This window comes from Corvus brachyrhynchos, unplaced genomic scaffold, assembly GCF_000691975.1.
Source record: "Corvus brachyrhynchos isolate BGI_N302 unplaced genomic scaffold, ASM69197v1 scaffold32, whole genome shotgun sequence".
Lineage (NCBI taxonomy): Eukaryota > Metazoa > Chordata > Aves > Passeriformes > Corvidae > Corvus > Corvus brachyrhynchos.
Genome location: NW_008237919.1, coordinates 11,638,564 through 11,652,232, shown reverse-complemented (window position 1 = coordinate 11,652,232; position 13,669 = coordinate 11,638,564). Strand labels below are relative to the sequence as shown.

The window sequence follows — 13,669 nt, the reverse complement described above, 5'->3', positions numbered from 1 at the left end:
ACTAGACTTTGCTGAGACACAGAGAAATAATACAGTGATTTGGTTGCAAAGAACACTGCACTAGAGGAACACAAGACAGAAGGAAGTCTAGGTCCTAATCTTCAAAGACTCTTAATAAATGGATAGGAGTAAAACGGTTCAGTATGACAACATACGACTTTCTTTAGTATTCTGGAATTAGAGATCTAAGTTCCTTTATTTAAGAAAAAAGAACAACACTGAGTTAATCTTGTTTCTGCTGTTCAGCCTTTTCATCCAGAGTTATTACAATTTCTTCCACTGGATGAATAAAACTGATAATGAATTAACTTTAATGCATATTCTTATTCCATCTAAAAGTTATTTGAAGTATAATTTTCCTGAATAACTAAGCATGAGGAAAGTAGGTCTCTGCTCTGTTTCAAATCTTCTCTTTCTTGTCCACAACCAAAAGTGCTCTCCACGTTTTGTGCTGGAAGACAGTATCCTGTGTATCTTACATTTTCATTTTTTGATTGTTTATACCTCCATACTCATCTGCTGCACTAAGCAGATGCTCAGGGTAACTCTTCAGAGAACTTTGTTTCGTGGTTCACCATGCAGTCATGCAAACTGCTATGCTAGCACCAAAATGGGGAAATGGTGTAAAAGCACAAGAGCAATTACAGATTTTTTTTATGCTGCAGTGCTGTTTAATATTGAACTCAAGCTTCACGCTGAAGTACATCTGTGTGGATCTCCCTCCTATCTTCTAATAATTTTTCCACATACTGTCTTCTTTTTCAGAGTTGGAACTAGATGGTCTTTAAGGTTCCTTCCAACCCAATCCATTCTATGATGGACAAAATCTTACATAAGCCTCTTGCTGTATTAAGTCTCCACTCATGCTTGATGTGAGTTTTGAGTGTCTTCATCTGGGGAAGTCACTTTTTTCCTGTGTTTAACATTTCAGTTCAACTTGTTTAGTTTTTTCTCACAGCTATCTTATGCAGAGGGCCCTGGTTATGCCAAATCCATGAGGCTACTTGCTCTTGATAATGTGGTATCTATAATGTCCAATTAAAGTTGGAGTTATCTCTGAAAAACACTAGCTTTTTATAGTTAGAAAACACTAGGTTATTTTTGGTTCAAAATTGACAAGTGTCACAAAAATAACTTACGGTTATAAAAGCAACTTTTGACAGTAGCTGATGCAACATGCGTGACAAAATCTACTAAAGCAGTAACAAAAAGAAAGTTTTGTGCCTCACACTAGCTTACCTGAATTTTTTCAAGACCCAAATAACAAGATTTGTATCCACCTAAAGGCTTTTCCTTTTATTATTTTTTAACCTGTACAGCAAGAATTATATGACACATGCTTGGAATCTGACTGATAATAATTGATGCTTACAGGTTATTTTTTTGAAATCTGATGTTCATCATAAGGGTGACAGTGAACAGTACAGCAGCCAATACTATCAATAAACAGCAAAAGTTTACAATATGTTTACAGCTTATGACTTTTTACACAGTAACACCTCTACTAATCTAATACTAATCCTGTAATTTGCTACTCAGACAGCGACAGCTCTTGTATACACGCAATTTGAATAAAACCTATCACCTAAGAAATTTCAAGAGTGAGCAGCCTCAGAGCAATCATACCATACATACCAAAAATCCCCAACAATCCCTACTGGCAGTGAAACTAAAGCAGATTAGTTCTAATACTTACGAAAGGGAGTCTCCAACCACAGATACTGATTACTCATTTTTTAAAATGAGTCTTAGCAGTTTACGTGTCTGGCATTTTTGAAAAGACTGTCTACTGTCTTATGAACAGAAAGAGGTGAATCAAGCAAATTTCATTTCACTCAAAGAGCTTTCAGAAGTATGGTCTTACCATAGGGTGCCCTTCCAGCTAAAGGGTTTATTAATGGAGTTGGATTGCCACTTCCTTCCCTTCTGTTTCTGTCTGCTAGTGCTGGAAAATCTGAGAGGTCCAGTCCTGTCACATTTTCACTTCCATCTACAATAAAAACAGGTATTTTTAAATCCCTTATGTATTTTTTTCGAAGACTTAATTATGAGCAAGATAAATGTAGGACATATTTTCTTTCAAGTTGATCTTTTTTCTCATTCTATAATTATTACAAGTAACTACAGCTTTTGTGTTACAAGACTAGCCTAAAGAGCATCAGGATGTTTGAAGTTCGCCTTCAAACAATAGCTAGTCAATAGACTAGCCTAAAGAGCATCAGGATGTTTGAAGTTCTGCCTTCATTTAGTAAGGTCACCTCCTCTTGAATTAAAGACTGTACACATAAAATACAAGCAAACTATCAAAATTTAAGTTCTAGAAAAGGTATTTAAATTTCTTTTAAATATGCTTTAAATTTGAAGAGCTATCAAGAAGAAATTTGAGAGAATAACCCATATTAGCAGCAGCATCAAACAGCTCTATTGTCCTTAGATAAGGTAAGATAAAGCTTAAGCAGCTGAAAAGCCAATGCAGTGCAAGTTACATGGCAACACTTTTTGATTTGCAGCAGAAAATGCTACATAGGTGAGGCCAGAGCTGCAGCTCATAAAAATGTCACAATGTCCTAGGGAATGCCCAAGCCCTTCTACTCTTGTGATGTCACCAGCACCTCAGGTTGCTTCATATATGCAGCCACATAGAGACGCATCAGCACAAATGAACCTAAATCATTTATGGAAAAAGATATTTTCCCCTCTCTAGTTCACTAAATTCAGGTGAAGAAGTAATTCCCAGAGAAAAATCACAACTTAAATAACTGACTGAAAGGATCATATGATAAAGCAGCTGTTCAAAAGGAGTTTGAGATTTAAAAAAAAAAAATAAAATGCTTTCTGACTGCTTTCACATACCTAATGCTTTCATAGGAAATGGATAAATCTTTTCTTCTCCGATATCCTTTTCAGGTTCAAGAGCTATTTCGTATTTCTAACCGAACAGGTATAATCTACAGCCATGTGACGTACAGCAAATATACTACAGAACTACTTTCACTTTGTCTTCAGAACTAGTAAAATCCACTGCTAATGAAGTACTACCCAGTTATCTAGCATTGCTCTTGGAGCACCATTTTTATGGAACAACTGAAAATGATCAGAAAGTTGCATTCCAACAGAACCAAGTATTTTTAATTAGACTTAAAAAAAATCTCTACTGTAGTTTAAGATCAGTATTACATAGAGTAAACTCACCCGTTCCATTAAAAATGTTACTTGATAAGGAGTTATTCATTCCAAATGCCTGATTTCTGTTCATCCCAAATCCAGACATACTGTGAAAAAAATCCAGGAAGTCAGATAAAAGGACATACATACTCTGTATTTCCAGTGGTAGATATTATGGGGGGAAAAAACCCTGAAATTATTTCAAGCCTAAGCAACCCATATTAACCTAAACTCAGTTTTCAATTATTTTCTGAAAACACTGAGCAGCAGCAACAGGCACTGCTCAATCAGGTCAACTGGAATGACTTCAAAATATCTTAGTTTTTTAATAGCCATTGTGTATTAAGACATCTGTCAACAAACAAGTTATGACAAACATGATCGTTACTCAATATTTCATATACAAAAATGAAGCAGCAGTAAATGCAGTAGTTAAAAATCAGGCTGTAATCCATCATTTGGCAGGTGGGAAGCTCGATCATGAAAATGACCAAGCTTGTCATGACTCATTTATAAGCTAAACAGTTATGATGTGCAATCACGACCATGTACACATGGCATTACTGTGAGCAGAGGGATGGTCTCTGTCAAGAGATGAGCTACAAGTTCCATACAGTCAGGCAAAAACATTTAAAAACATCTAAATATCACATTGGACTACTGTGGTTGCACAGACACCTTCACAAACAATCCGTTTCATCCCGCAAGAGCTGGAGATTTCAAGAAGCCCAAAGGTAGGGCCCCAGCTGAGTGAAATTTTGAATGTCTGCCCTGTGGAAATCACAACATCCAGTTTTCCCCTGTAAGAGGATAGAAGCTGATACTTTGGAAATTTCCATAAATAAAAATATGAAATGCTTCCCTAGTGGAAATTTTACCAATTCAAACTTTTTACACAGTTACAAATCCGAAGCATTTAACTCTTAATTTGAAATACCTTCAAATGCTTCATGTTCAAAAATTTAACCTAAAAACTTTCATTGCTCCAAGGAAGCAACTATTCAGAAAATGCTTCTTGAAAGTCACATAATGCATGCACCTTACAAGCCAATGACATAAATTCTTTTTCCCAAAATATGTTTAACAAAATTTTGAAACTATCAATTATCCATTGGATATGTACTACTATACTTCCATAGGCTAATAAGCTGTGGAATAAGAGCCAGTCATTGTTTCAGAGATATTTCCTTCTCCATTTTTAAGACTCGTAGCTTATTGAACATGAGAAATGCTAACAGCGAAGGATAAGCATTTTAATTCAAATATTCCTACACACAGGGATTTCATTATCCACCCTACAGCTGAATGATATTTAAACAAGAACTTTGTACACATGTATCAATATCCAGTATCATTGTCCTTTACACACAGAGTTTTTAAGTATATTACTATTTCATCCTTTTGTGATCTCACATTTCAAAAATACTTTAAAATATACTATCTTTTAAAATGATACCTCTACTTGCCACTATACAGGACGGAAAAGACAAACTCTGCTTAAACAGAGGGAAGAGACAAAGTCTTTTCACGCTCCAAGACCACAAACTGCTAGTACCGGATCACTATTTGCTGTGATTGAGAACAGCATCTGTATGCCTGTTTCATTGTGAAACTACAAAACTAAACAACCTGATTAAAATTCAGATTAACTGTGACATTAGTTTTTACATTCCTTTATCTATTTTGTAAAATACTAGACTGGATTAGAGGTGGCACCTGACTGCGATGAGCTTGTTTGTGCTCTGTATAAGAGGCACTCCTCTAAGGAACAGCCTGAAGGGAGAAAAAGAACTTAACTGGGAGCACAGGGATCATGAAGTAATGGAACCAAGCCTCAAAAGCAGTCAGCCATGCTAAGCTGTGACTACACACACTTAATTATTAGAACTAAGAGACTACGTACTACAAGTTTATCAGTATGAATGAAGTATAAACACAGCACTGTAACAGTTAAAGCATAATGATTTATGATGTTAGTATCCTGCCCAGAATTAGAAAAGGAAAAGAAGAAACTGAGAAACCTTTGGCATCCAAATGAGCACTAAATCCCTAAATGAATGGCAAGCCACTCTTCTCTGTATCATTCCAGAATTTAAAGAAGTAAAATACTAGATCCTTACTGTGTCTGAATCAGTTTACTACTCTTGCAGAATAACTACTGTGTTTTTAAATTTTGCCTTCCTTCTTCCCAAAGTCATAGACGAACAGTTTTAAAACAGATGCACATGCTGAAAATTCAAGGTATGTTTCAAAAATAAACTTGGGAATATCTGAGAAACATCACATACTTTAGAACAGATGCAGTAGAAATTCAGTAGTCAGAAAAAGAACTTAGCTTAAAGGCCTCAAAGACCTTACGAGAATACTACAAGGAGCTTCAAAGTTTATTGCCCAGACATGAATACAGGAAGCAGGTTTAAAGATTTATTCTAATGGATAAAAATTACATTTCCAGAGCAGCATGTCTATGGCTGTACAGGGATGGTCCAATTAAAGAGCCTTACCTGTTCACAGTAAAAGGTTGTCGAGAGGGTTGCTGCTTTGGCATACATATTATGCTTGGAGAGCTTCTGTTGGGGCTGCCTAACCCTGAACTGCTCATGCTGTTTGTCCTGCTGGGAATTCCAATGCCCTGACCAACCTGGGAGTGGTTCATCATATTCCTAGGATTCATAGGCAATATCCCCCTGAAAGAGAAAAACCATCCACAGGGATGAATCTGTACAACAGTATTTGGCTACTCATTTAGATTACTAATGCAGGACAGACTCCGAGCTGTTGCAACTTAATTTGTGCTTAGCGACCAAACACTGTGTTTGGATTACTCTATAATTAATGCAGTTCTGTATTTCTTCAGAAATACCAAATGACCCAGTACATAGTAATCAAGTCCTTCATCAGGTTTAGATAAATACTTAAGTATTATGCATATGAAAAGGCATTACAGCTCTTTTCTAATGAGCACTTCAGACCTACTATCTTTGTATTCTTACACGGTGTATGACACCACACCAAAATTTTAACTGTACAATCAAATAACAACCTCTTACATTCTGAAGCAGAATTTGCCAGCAATTTGTCCTTTACATACAAAAATAAAATACTGTCTTACAGTAAATCCTTACTTTTTTATGGTATTATTTCCCTAACACAGGCAGAGGGCCATAGAAACTTAGAAACTACTTCTCTTCTTTGTTAATTTATCAAACTGCAAAGTATGAGACAAAATATGCAGAACATTTAACAAGAGCTCTGCAGAAAGACACGCAGAAATATCGGCTATCAATAAATACCTGCTCGGAGATGGAGGCGTGTGAAGTGACATTGTTGGTACCCCTGTTGTTGGCGTTACGTGGCTCGGTAACTGAGTGCCTTGTGATAAGCTGCGATTTAACTGAGGGGTATTGTTGCTCATTCCCCTCATTGGAAGGCCTAGTGCACCTATTGAAAAAAAATTCAGAGGGGTGGAGATACAGAGCAATCAGGAACAAGGTCTTCTTCCATCAGGTGTAGATGGAAACAATTTATGGTGACAACGTACAAAAAAAAAGTGTAAAGACTGAAGGAAAGTACAGTAAAAACTAAGTCCTCGTTTGGATAGTAGAAACCCAATTATCAAATCTATCCCCATTCTGTTTAACTTTGGAAAGGCTCTTTAAGGAATTTCTATTTGAAGCCGCTAACAAAATTTTGTTTCCTCTGAGACGTATACTGTAAAGGGCTGAATTTTGAGGTTTTTGATCAGGACATGGAAATCTACAAATTATTTCAAAAGAAGACAGCATTTTAGGAAAATCGGTAACTTCACTCAGAAAAATGCTAATTACTTTTGAATAAATAAGTATGTATTTGACGAGTACTTAGAACACTGATTTGTCTTGCTAAAAATTAAGCAAATCTTTGATAAAAAAAAGCAAGTGATAGATATTTAATTAACAATAACGTTGTTTTTAGGACAGCGAAAACAACATTTGAGGCCAATTCTCTCTTTACAGTTTAAGTAGCTTCTTTATGGCAACAGTACTTCAGTGTCTGTGATCAAGTTTGGCCTTTTAAGAACAGAAAGCAAGCAAAATTTTAATGGCCCTCTATTAGCATTTAAAAGCATACAGAAGAGTTTTAACAATGTGATCAAAAGTATTTTCTACACAAACAATTGTGTGTGACAGAATAAAGCAAGCACTTCAGAGAGGTAAAAAATTCAATTACTTTCATTGAGAACAGCAGAAAATAGCCAGTTACTGCTCTGTGTTTCAAAATGTCCAAAAACTTTATGAAGTTTTTCATCATTCTCACATCACTTTTCTGTGTTTAAGAAGTTCCAGAATTATGTTCAAAGACAAGAAAAAGTTATTTAGTGCAACACGGCAATAATAACAAATTTAGCATATAAAAAACAATGGCTGTGACAGCTCCTATTGCTTTGGCATAAGGCTACTGAGGCAGACTGACAGAACTCAAAACCTTATCTTGCAGACCAAACAAAAGAAAATTCTGATGGATCAGCACTCTCCCATGGTAGAACACCCCTGCAGAAGAGCTGAATATGCCAGTGTATAACATGGTTAAATACTAAGAATGCAAAGAACAGACATGGCATATGCTCAAATTATTATCATGGACAAAGCCTGAAGAAATCTCCCAGTCATCCAGCTTTTACACTTTAAGAACTGCAGTCTGTGTCATACCCTAAAATTTGCAATCCAGGGAGTTTGCAATAAAACTCAAGTGTTTAAAACATTCAGATTTATCTCTATACGTTCAGATTAAGAGGTAGTGTGACTTGCTATAACAAGCATCCTAACATTTCATTAAAAGTTGATTACATTAAAGTGTTCACTGTAAATATTTTGGCAATTTGCTGCATCAGAATAATTTCAATGAGCATAAATATATATTATAAATAGTATTTCCCCTTGATTAACAATTACATGGGATTTTAAAAATAAAATGGTACAAAAAAAATTACATACACTTTTGAACTAGATACAGCACACCAAAAAACCCGATTAGGATATTCAACTTAATTTTGCGCAAGCATTTGTTTTAGCAAAGCCAGTTTTAGATGGTTATTTCTTCTTGTTGGCTTTCTTTAAACTTGAAGTTTTAACTATTAAAGTTGTCACAGTGAAGTAGAACCATATTCCTGGCAAGGAGGGGCAGTTGAAATATTCACCATATGAAGAAAAAAAAATCCCAAACCCTTTTTTCTTACACTTTCCACTTTTCTAATGGACACAAGAGATCTACATAGACTGTGTTGGAGGCAGACCAATGAAATGGCTGATTTCCTCCCTACTTGTCGAGTTTAAGTTACATTAATGCTGTAACATGACACCTTGCTTAATGACTGACAGCTACCAATCATTAAAAGTGCATAGGTGCTATCAGCTTTGTTTTTCCTAAAGTATATTTTAATCATAACCATGACTTTAACACAAAAGTTTCTTGCCCCTTTTTCTCAAGATCAGGTAGAAACTGAAACCTGATAATATTTATTTTCAAGGTTTTAGGCATACATTTCTCCATGTTACAGCGATTACATCCTAGGCACAGGAACGAACTGAATGAACAACCAAGTTGATAAAAAAAGTTTACCTTAAAAAATAAACAACAAATAACTGTGATAAACAGAATGAATAAACTATTTCAGTATCTGTATACAGTTAAGTCTGAAAGGTTCAACAGTGCCAGAATGAGCACCTTGAAGACAAGAGCCAAACGTGACTCTCACACTGGCGAGAAGCTGCTCATATAAATCTCAGTAGCATTAAAATGGCAGTTTATATTACAGGGTCACTCATCAACAGCCACTGAGATAGGAAAAAAACTTCCAAAAAACCACTGCCACCAAAAAACAAACAAAAAAAAAAACCCAAAACCCCACTGTATTTTTAAAACTATTTCAAGAAAGCTGAAAGAAGTCGGGAAGGCCATGCATCTAGCAAATAAAGCTTTTAGTTTGTCCAGATAAAAAAGTCCAGACTCTCTAAAGTTCTCTGAAGACACTTCTTCTTGGAATCTGAGTCAAATGCACTTAGCGAGACAGCAGAAAACATTTAAAAGCATACAGTGACAAAGGAGAGATGATATTCACAACCAGTTTTACTTGTGGAACTGTATCTAACTCAGATATTCTGAGCCACTGCCTGAGTGCACCTCTCGGTTACCAGAAGGTTTAGTTCACGGTGCTGGCCCTAAGTTAGGTGGTCCTTAAGTCAGCATTACACTGAGACTGTTGCTCTATAGGTCTTCTATTGCAACAGTGTCCATATGACTGGCAGATACATGAAATCTTCAAGGTACCGGAAAGAAAAAAAAACAGCGATGCAGAAAGCAATAATCCTAATCCTAAAGGCATATCTCTTTGTCAAATCCAAGTTGCCAAGCATGTACACAAGATTTATTGTGCTCCTGTAGAGCATGAAATACCAGTTATATTTAAGGTATATGTTCCTTCTATTCCTTACATAGTTTTCTGAACTAGGCTCATTTTGGCCCAGCTTTCTTTCTTTAGGTTTTTCCTTCAGAGAGTCTGTTAAATCACAGGTAATTAAATCACAGATAATAGTACGGTTATATTTGGACATTTAGCAGTTATAAAGCGACATATATGACATTTTGCACACTAAACACTGCAAAAATGCGTATTAAGCAAAGCAAAAATGTATCTTAAAATAACTGTATATAGAGACACACTCTCATTTTTACAATCACCAGAAAACAAAGCCATCTGCATGTTCCAGAGTGTCAAACTGTAATATATTTAGCATAAAATAAAAATATTATTGATAAAAAGAATTCTTACTTTGTTGCCCGTATAAACTTGCCCCAAACTGAGACAGCTGACCTGATGTTGATGGTGATGCCAGCATCTAAAATGTAAGAAGATTAAGAGGTTACTAAAGACATAAAGATATTGTGCTATCTTGATCTGGAAGTTTACAATACTATGTTATGCCAAGAAAACCAAACCAACTGAAAACTCATTCAAAGTCATGAAAAATTTCAGAAACTCCCCAAAATATCTGTACAGTAACACATGTTGCAGTGTATTACACATCAATAAAAATTTATGACTTCACCTGTATAAACATAGACTTTTACTTGCAACAAAGAGCACGAAGATCTACAAGCTTTCAGGTTTCCTTACAGCTAGAAGACCCATCATTACAGAAAAAGAAATACTGCTTTACTTAAATCAGAGATCATCTTCCTCTGCAAACCATGTCTCATACAACCAGATCACTTCCTGCTCAACAAGTGAAAATTTTGTATTATCCTTTACAATATAAGTGGATAGGTAGCAGCAGGTCTATATGAACAGATATGAACTTCAGATAAGATTCCATTGTTAAAATTATAATACACTGCCCTAAGAGCTAGCTTCATGCTTGTACACAGATATGAACAGGACCCACAAATGTCAGAAGCAGTATTTCTTGCTCTACCATGCCCACTTTAGAGAAATCATGTATTACTAAATATTTCCATTAAACCCTTTATCAACTTTCAGACACCACACCAGAAATGTGACAAACTCTAGAGACTCTTGGGAAGAGTAAGATCTAACTAAAAATCACCAGCACCATCTATGAAGAAAGATGGAGATTTGGGTTTGCATACCCCAGAAAGAAGGCAACTAATGTAGGCACATGACACCAGATTTCCAACCTCTGTTGTAAGGGGAAAAGAAAAAACTGTTCTCCATGCTACTGAAGAAATGTAGAGTATGAACTAATTTGAGAAACAGTATTAATAACTTTTTAGACAACAGTCTAAATACTTGGAAAAAACCCCTTTGCAATCTTGAGGGAAGTTAAATATTGGAACATCCATCCCCATATGCTTTTTTTCTTGATTAGCTGTTCACCAACACTAGGTATAGCTGATTGTCCCCCTGGAGCAAGAAGAGTTATTAGCTGACCTAATCCCTCCATCCACAACAGCACATGCTACTTCTGCTTAGTAACACATGGGCAAATAGCTGCTTGTTTAGTGAATTAGTCTGGACTTGGACTGAATTTTAGGATGGTTTCATGGAAAGGAATGTCTGGATTCTTAGACATAAGGCAATTTCAACCTTTTTTGACTTGAGAGTAAAGAATTCAAATCAAAATAACTTTACTGTGATAAATGGCAAATTGCTTTGTTGATATCATCTAGACAGATGAAAAATTCAAACAAACCTTATAAACTGAATCTGCTAGTTGTCTATACTGGGGCCAAATCCAGATGGTAGAAATGAGAAAGAAGACATGCAGGGTAAGTCACTAAGTACCAAAAGTAGCATTCACATCTGTAAGTCACAAAGTATTTATGATTTTTTGAATATATACAGAAGGCACGAAAAAAATTACAGCAGGCAATTACTGCAGACCATCAGAAAATAAATCAGTAATATTATCTCAACATACATTATACTCACACATATTAAGAACAAAGTGCACATATTTGATAGTAAGCAACTACAGGAACAAACATCCATACTAGTGTACATAGGCGATTTGAAACAGCAAGACAAGATCTTCTTTCTTAGTGAAGAACTCACTGTGAACAAAAACCCACTTCAAGTAACAACCAATGGCTTCAGCTCAGCATTCGTATAACCAAGTTCACAGGCCATAGCTGCATCAGCAAGTGATGCAGCCAGAGGGAAGAATATTTGTAAAAAAAAAAAAGTTGGCTCTGGGGGCCTAACAGCTACTGTATGGTTTCCTAACTAAAACACTTGATGCCATGGACGAGTGGACTAGCCAATTAGTGAGTAGTACATGTCTGGTGCACTGCTGAAACATCACTTCCAACCTGTTTTTATTCAGAAGGAATAAAATTCACTCACACTAATGTTGCTCTGCAATACGAACCAATGCATGATGAAGTGGGGACACTTGGGAGACAAGACTTCCAAAGCATACTTCCCCCCCAAACCAATCAACTGATGTTCATTAAACACTAATAAAACAAGCTGACACAGTAGTTTTTAAGAAAGGAAAGACAAAGTAAAATGGTGAAGTTAAAAAAACGGCATTCAAATTTGATATATTGGAAAATCCTAGAACATGTTGCAAGGTGTGAAAAATTGTAATTCTATGGGGAAAAAATGAGAGGCAGAAAGTTATAAGACAATGATAAAGGCACAGACAATGATAAAGGCACACAAGTTCAAAAATAAAAACCAACAAACCAGACACTGAGATAGAAACATCAGTCAGAAAGTACTACCAGCTTTGGGACAGATAAGCAAAGCAGTTAAGCCAAAAAAGAACATCCCAGAAGCACAGCTGCTCGGGGAATTCAAAAATTGCTGTGATGGCATGTGATGTAATAAGCAGAAGATGGTACAGGCCTCAGCATAAAAATCTTTTATTTATAATGTTAATTTGGAGTAAAAAGCTCCATAATTAAACCCCCAAGAGGCACTAGATTACTTTAAAGAGAGGAAAAAAAAGAATCCCACCTCTTGTACAATGAATACTACTTGATTTTTAAAATTCATTTAAAAGCAGTAGCAAATAATATTTATTGAACACTGCTTATTTTGAAACATTGCAAAGTAGGTCACATCTATTGTGCCACTTAATTTTACATGAAAAGTTAATTGCAAAATGACTTGTAGAGAAACCTTTATAGAAAACCATAATAAAGGCCAAGCGTTGAATTCAGTAAGTCTGATAACTTCATGTCATAACATGCTTAGAACACCAAAGACAACAAGCATCAAGAAGAAATCAATAAAAAATCCTGTGGATCTGTTACAGGAAGATTAAATGCAGCGTTTCTCAAATCTCATAGAGAACAAATACAGTCTTATGGGTATCTCACTTATTCCATCTCTACTTTATTAAACACCTTTTTCTGTCATATCTAAGTAAGGAACAATTTAAAATTGTCTTGTTTTTCTATTATTTCCATACAGTTTAGACCAAGAAAAAAAAATTAAATTCAGCAAAACCTTAACCTATTCTACCAAAATTTCTTGATTTGCATTCAAACCCTCCGCACCACTATGATAGTCTACTCAAACTTGGTCTACCAAAGATAATGAAGATTCAAGATGAATGGCATTAGTATTACTAAAAACATTCCTTCTGGCATTTTGCAATCATTATTTCATCTGACTGGGCTACTTGCTACATGACACAGAAAATAAAACAGCTCTCCATGAGCATGCTTGCAACTGTGACTGGAAGTCACTTGAATTTTTTTTAGTCTATAACAGCCAAAGGTCATAACCTTAATAAAAACCAAAGCAGGCTAAGACTTAAGGTGACTAAAGCATCTTCCAGTTGTTAAGACCTACTAAGTTTTACACAATTATGTCAGAATCTTAGGGAAAAAATGCTCAGAATTATAGTTGCAACAACCTAAATCAATTTGCTAGTGGTTAACAACCACAAAACCCAGCATGGGATTTCTTCTTTTCCAACCTTGTATCACCAAACTAGGCAGATTTTTTTTAAATTAGCTTTCCCTATGTTGTTATTAGGAGACAGAGGAGGCC

General features: G+C 35.6%; 1 protein-coding gene across 2 annotated transcripts in view; it reads right to left on the bottom strand.

Annotated features, from left to right (window-relative positions):
- The window catches only part of CNOT2 (CCR4-NOT transcription complex subunit 2), an 81,368-nt gene that overhangs the window by 12,762 nt on the left and 54,937 nt on the right, over positions 1–13,669 (bottom strand). For both annotated transcript variants that reach the window (XM_017733230.1, XM_017733231.1), the window contains 5 exons: positions 9,974–10,040; positions 6,459–6,606; positions 5,670–5,852; positions 3,193–3,272; positions 1,865–1,990 (listed from right to left, as the gene is read on the bottom strand). In XM_017733230.1, coding sequence (XP_017588719.1) covers positions 1,865–1,990; positions 3,193–3,272; positions 5,670–5,852; positions 6,459–6,606; positions 9,974–10,040 — 604 coding nt within the window. The remainder of the gene's footprint in view (positions 1–1,864; positions 1,991–3,192; positions 3,273–5,669; positions 5,853–6,458; positions 6,607–9,973; positions 10,041–13,669) is intronic.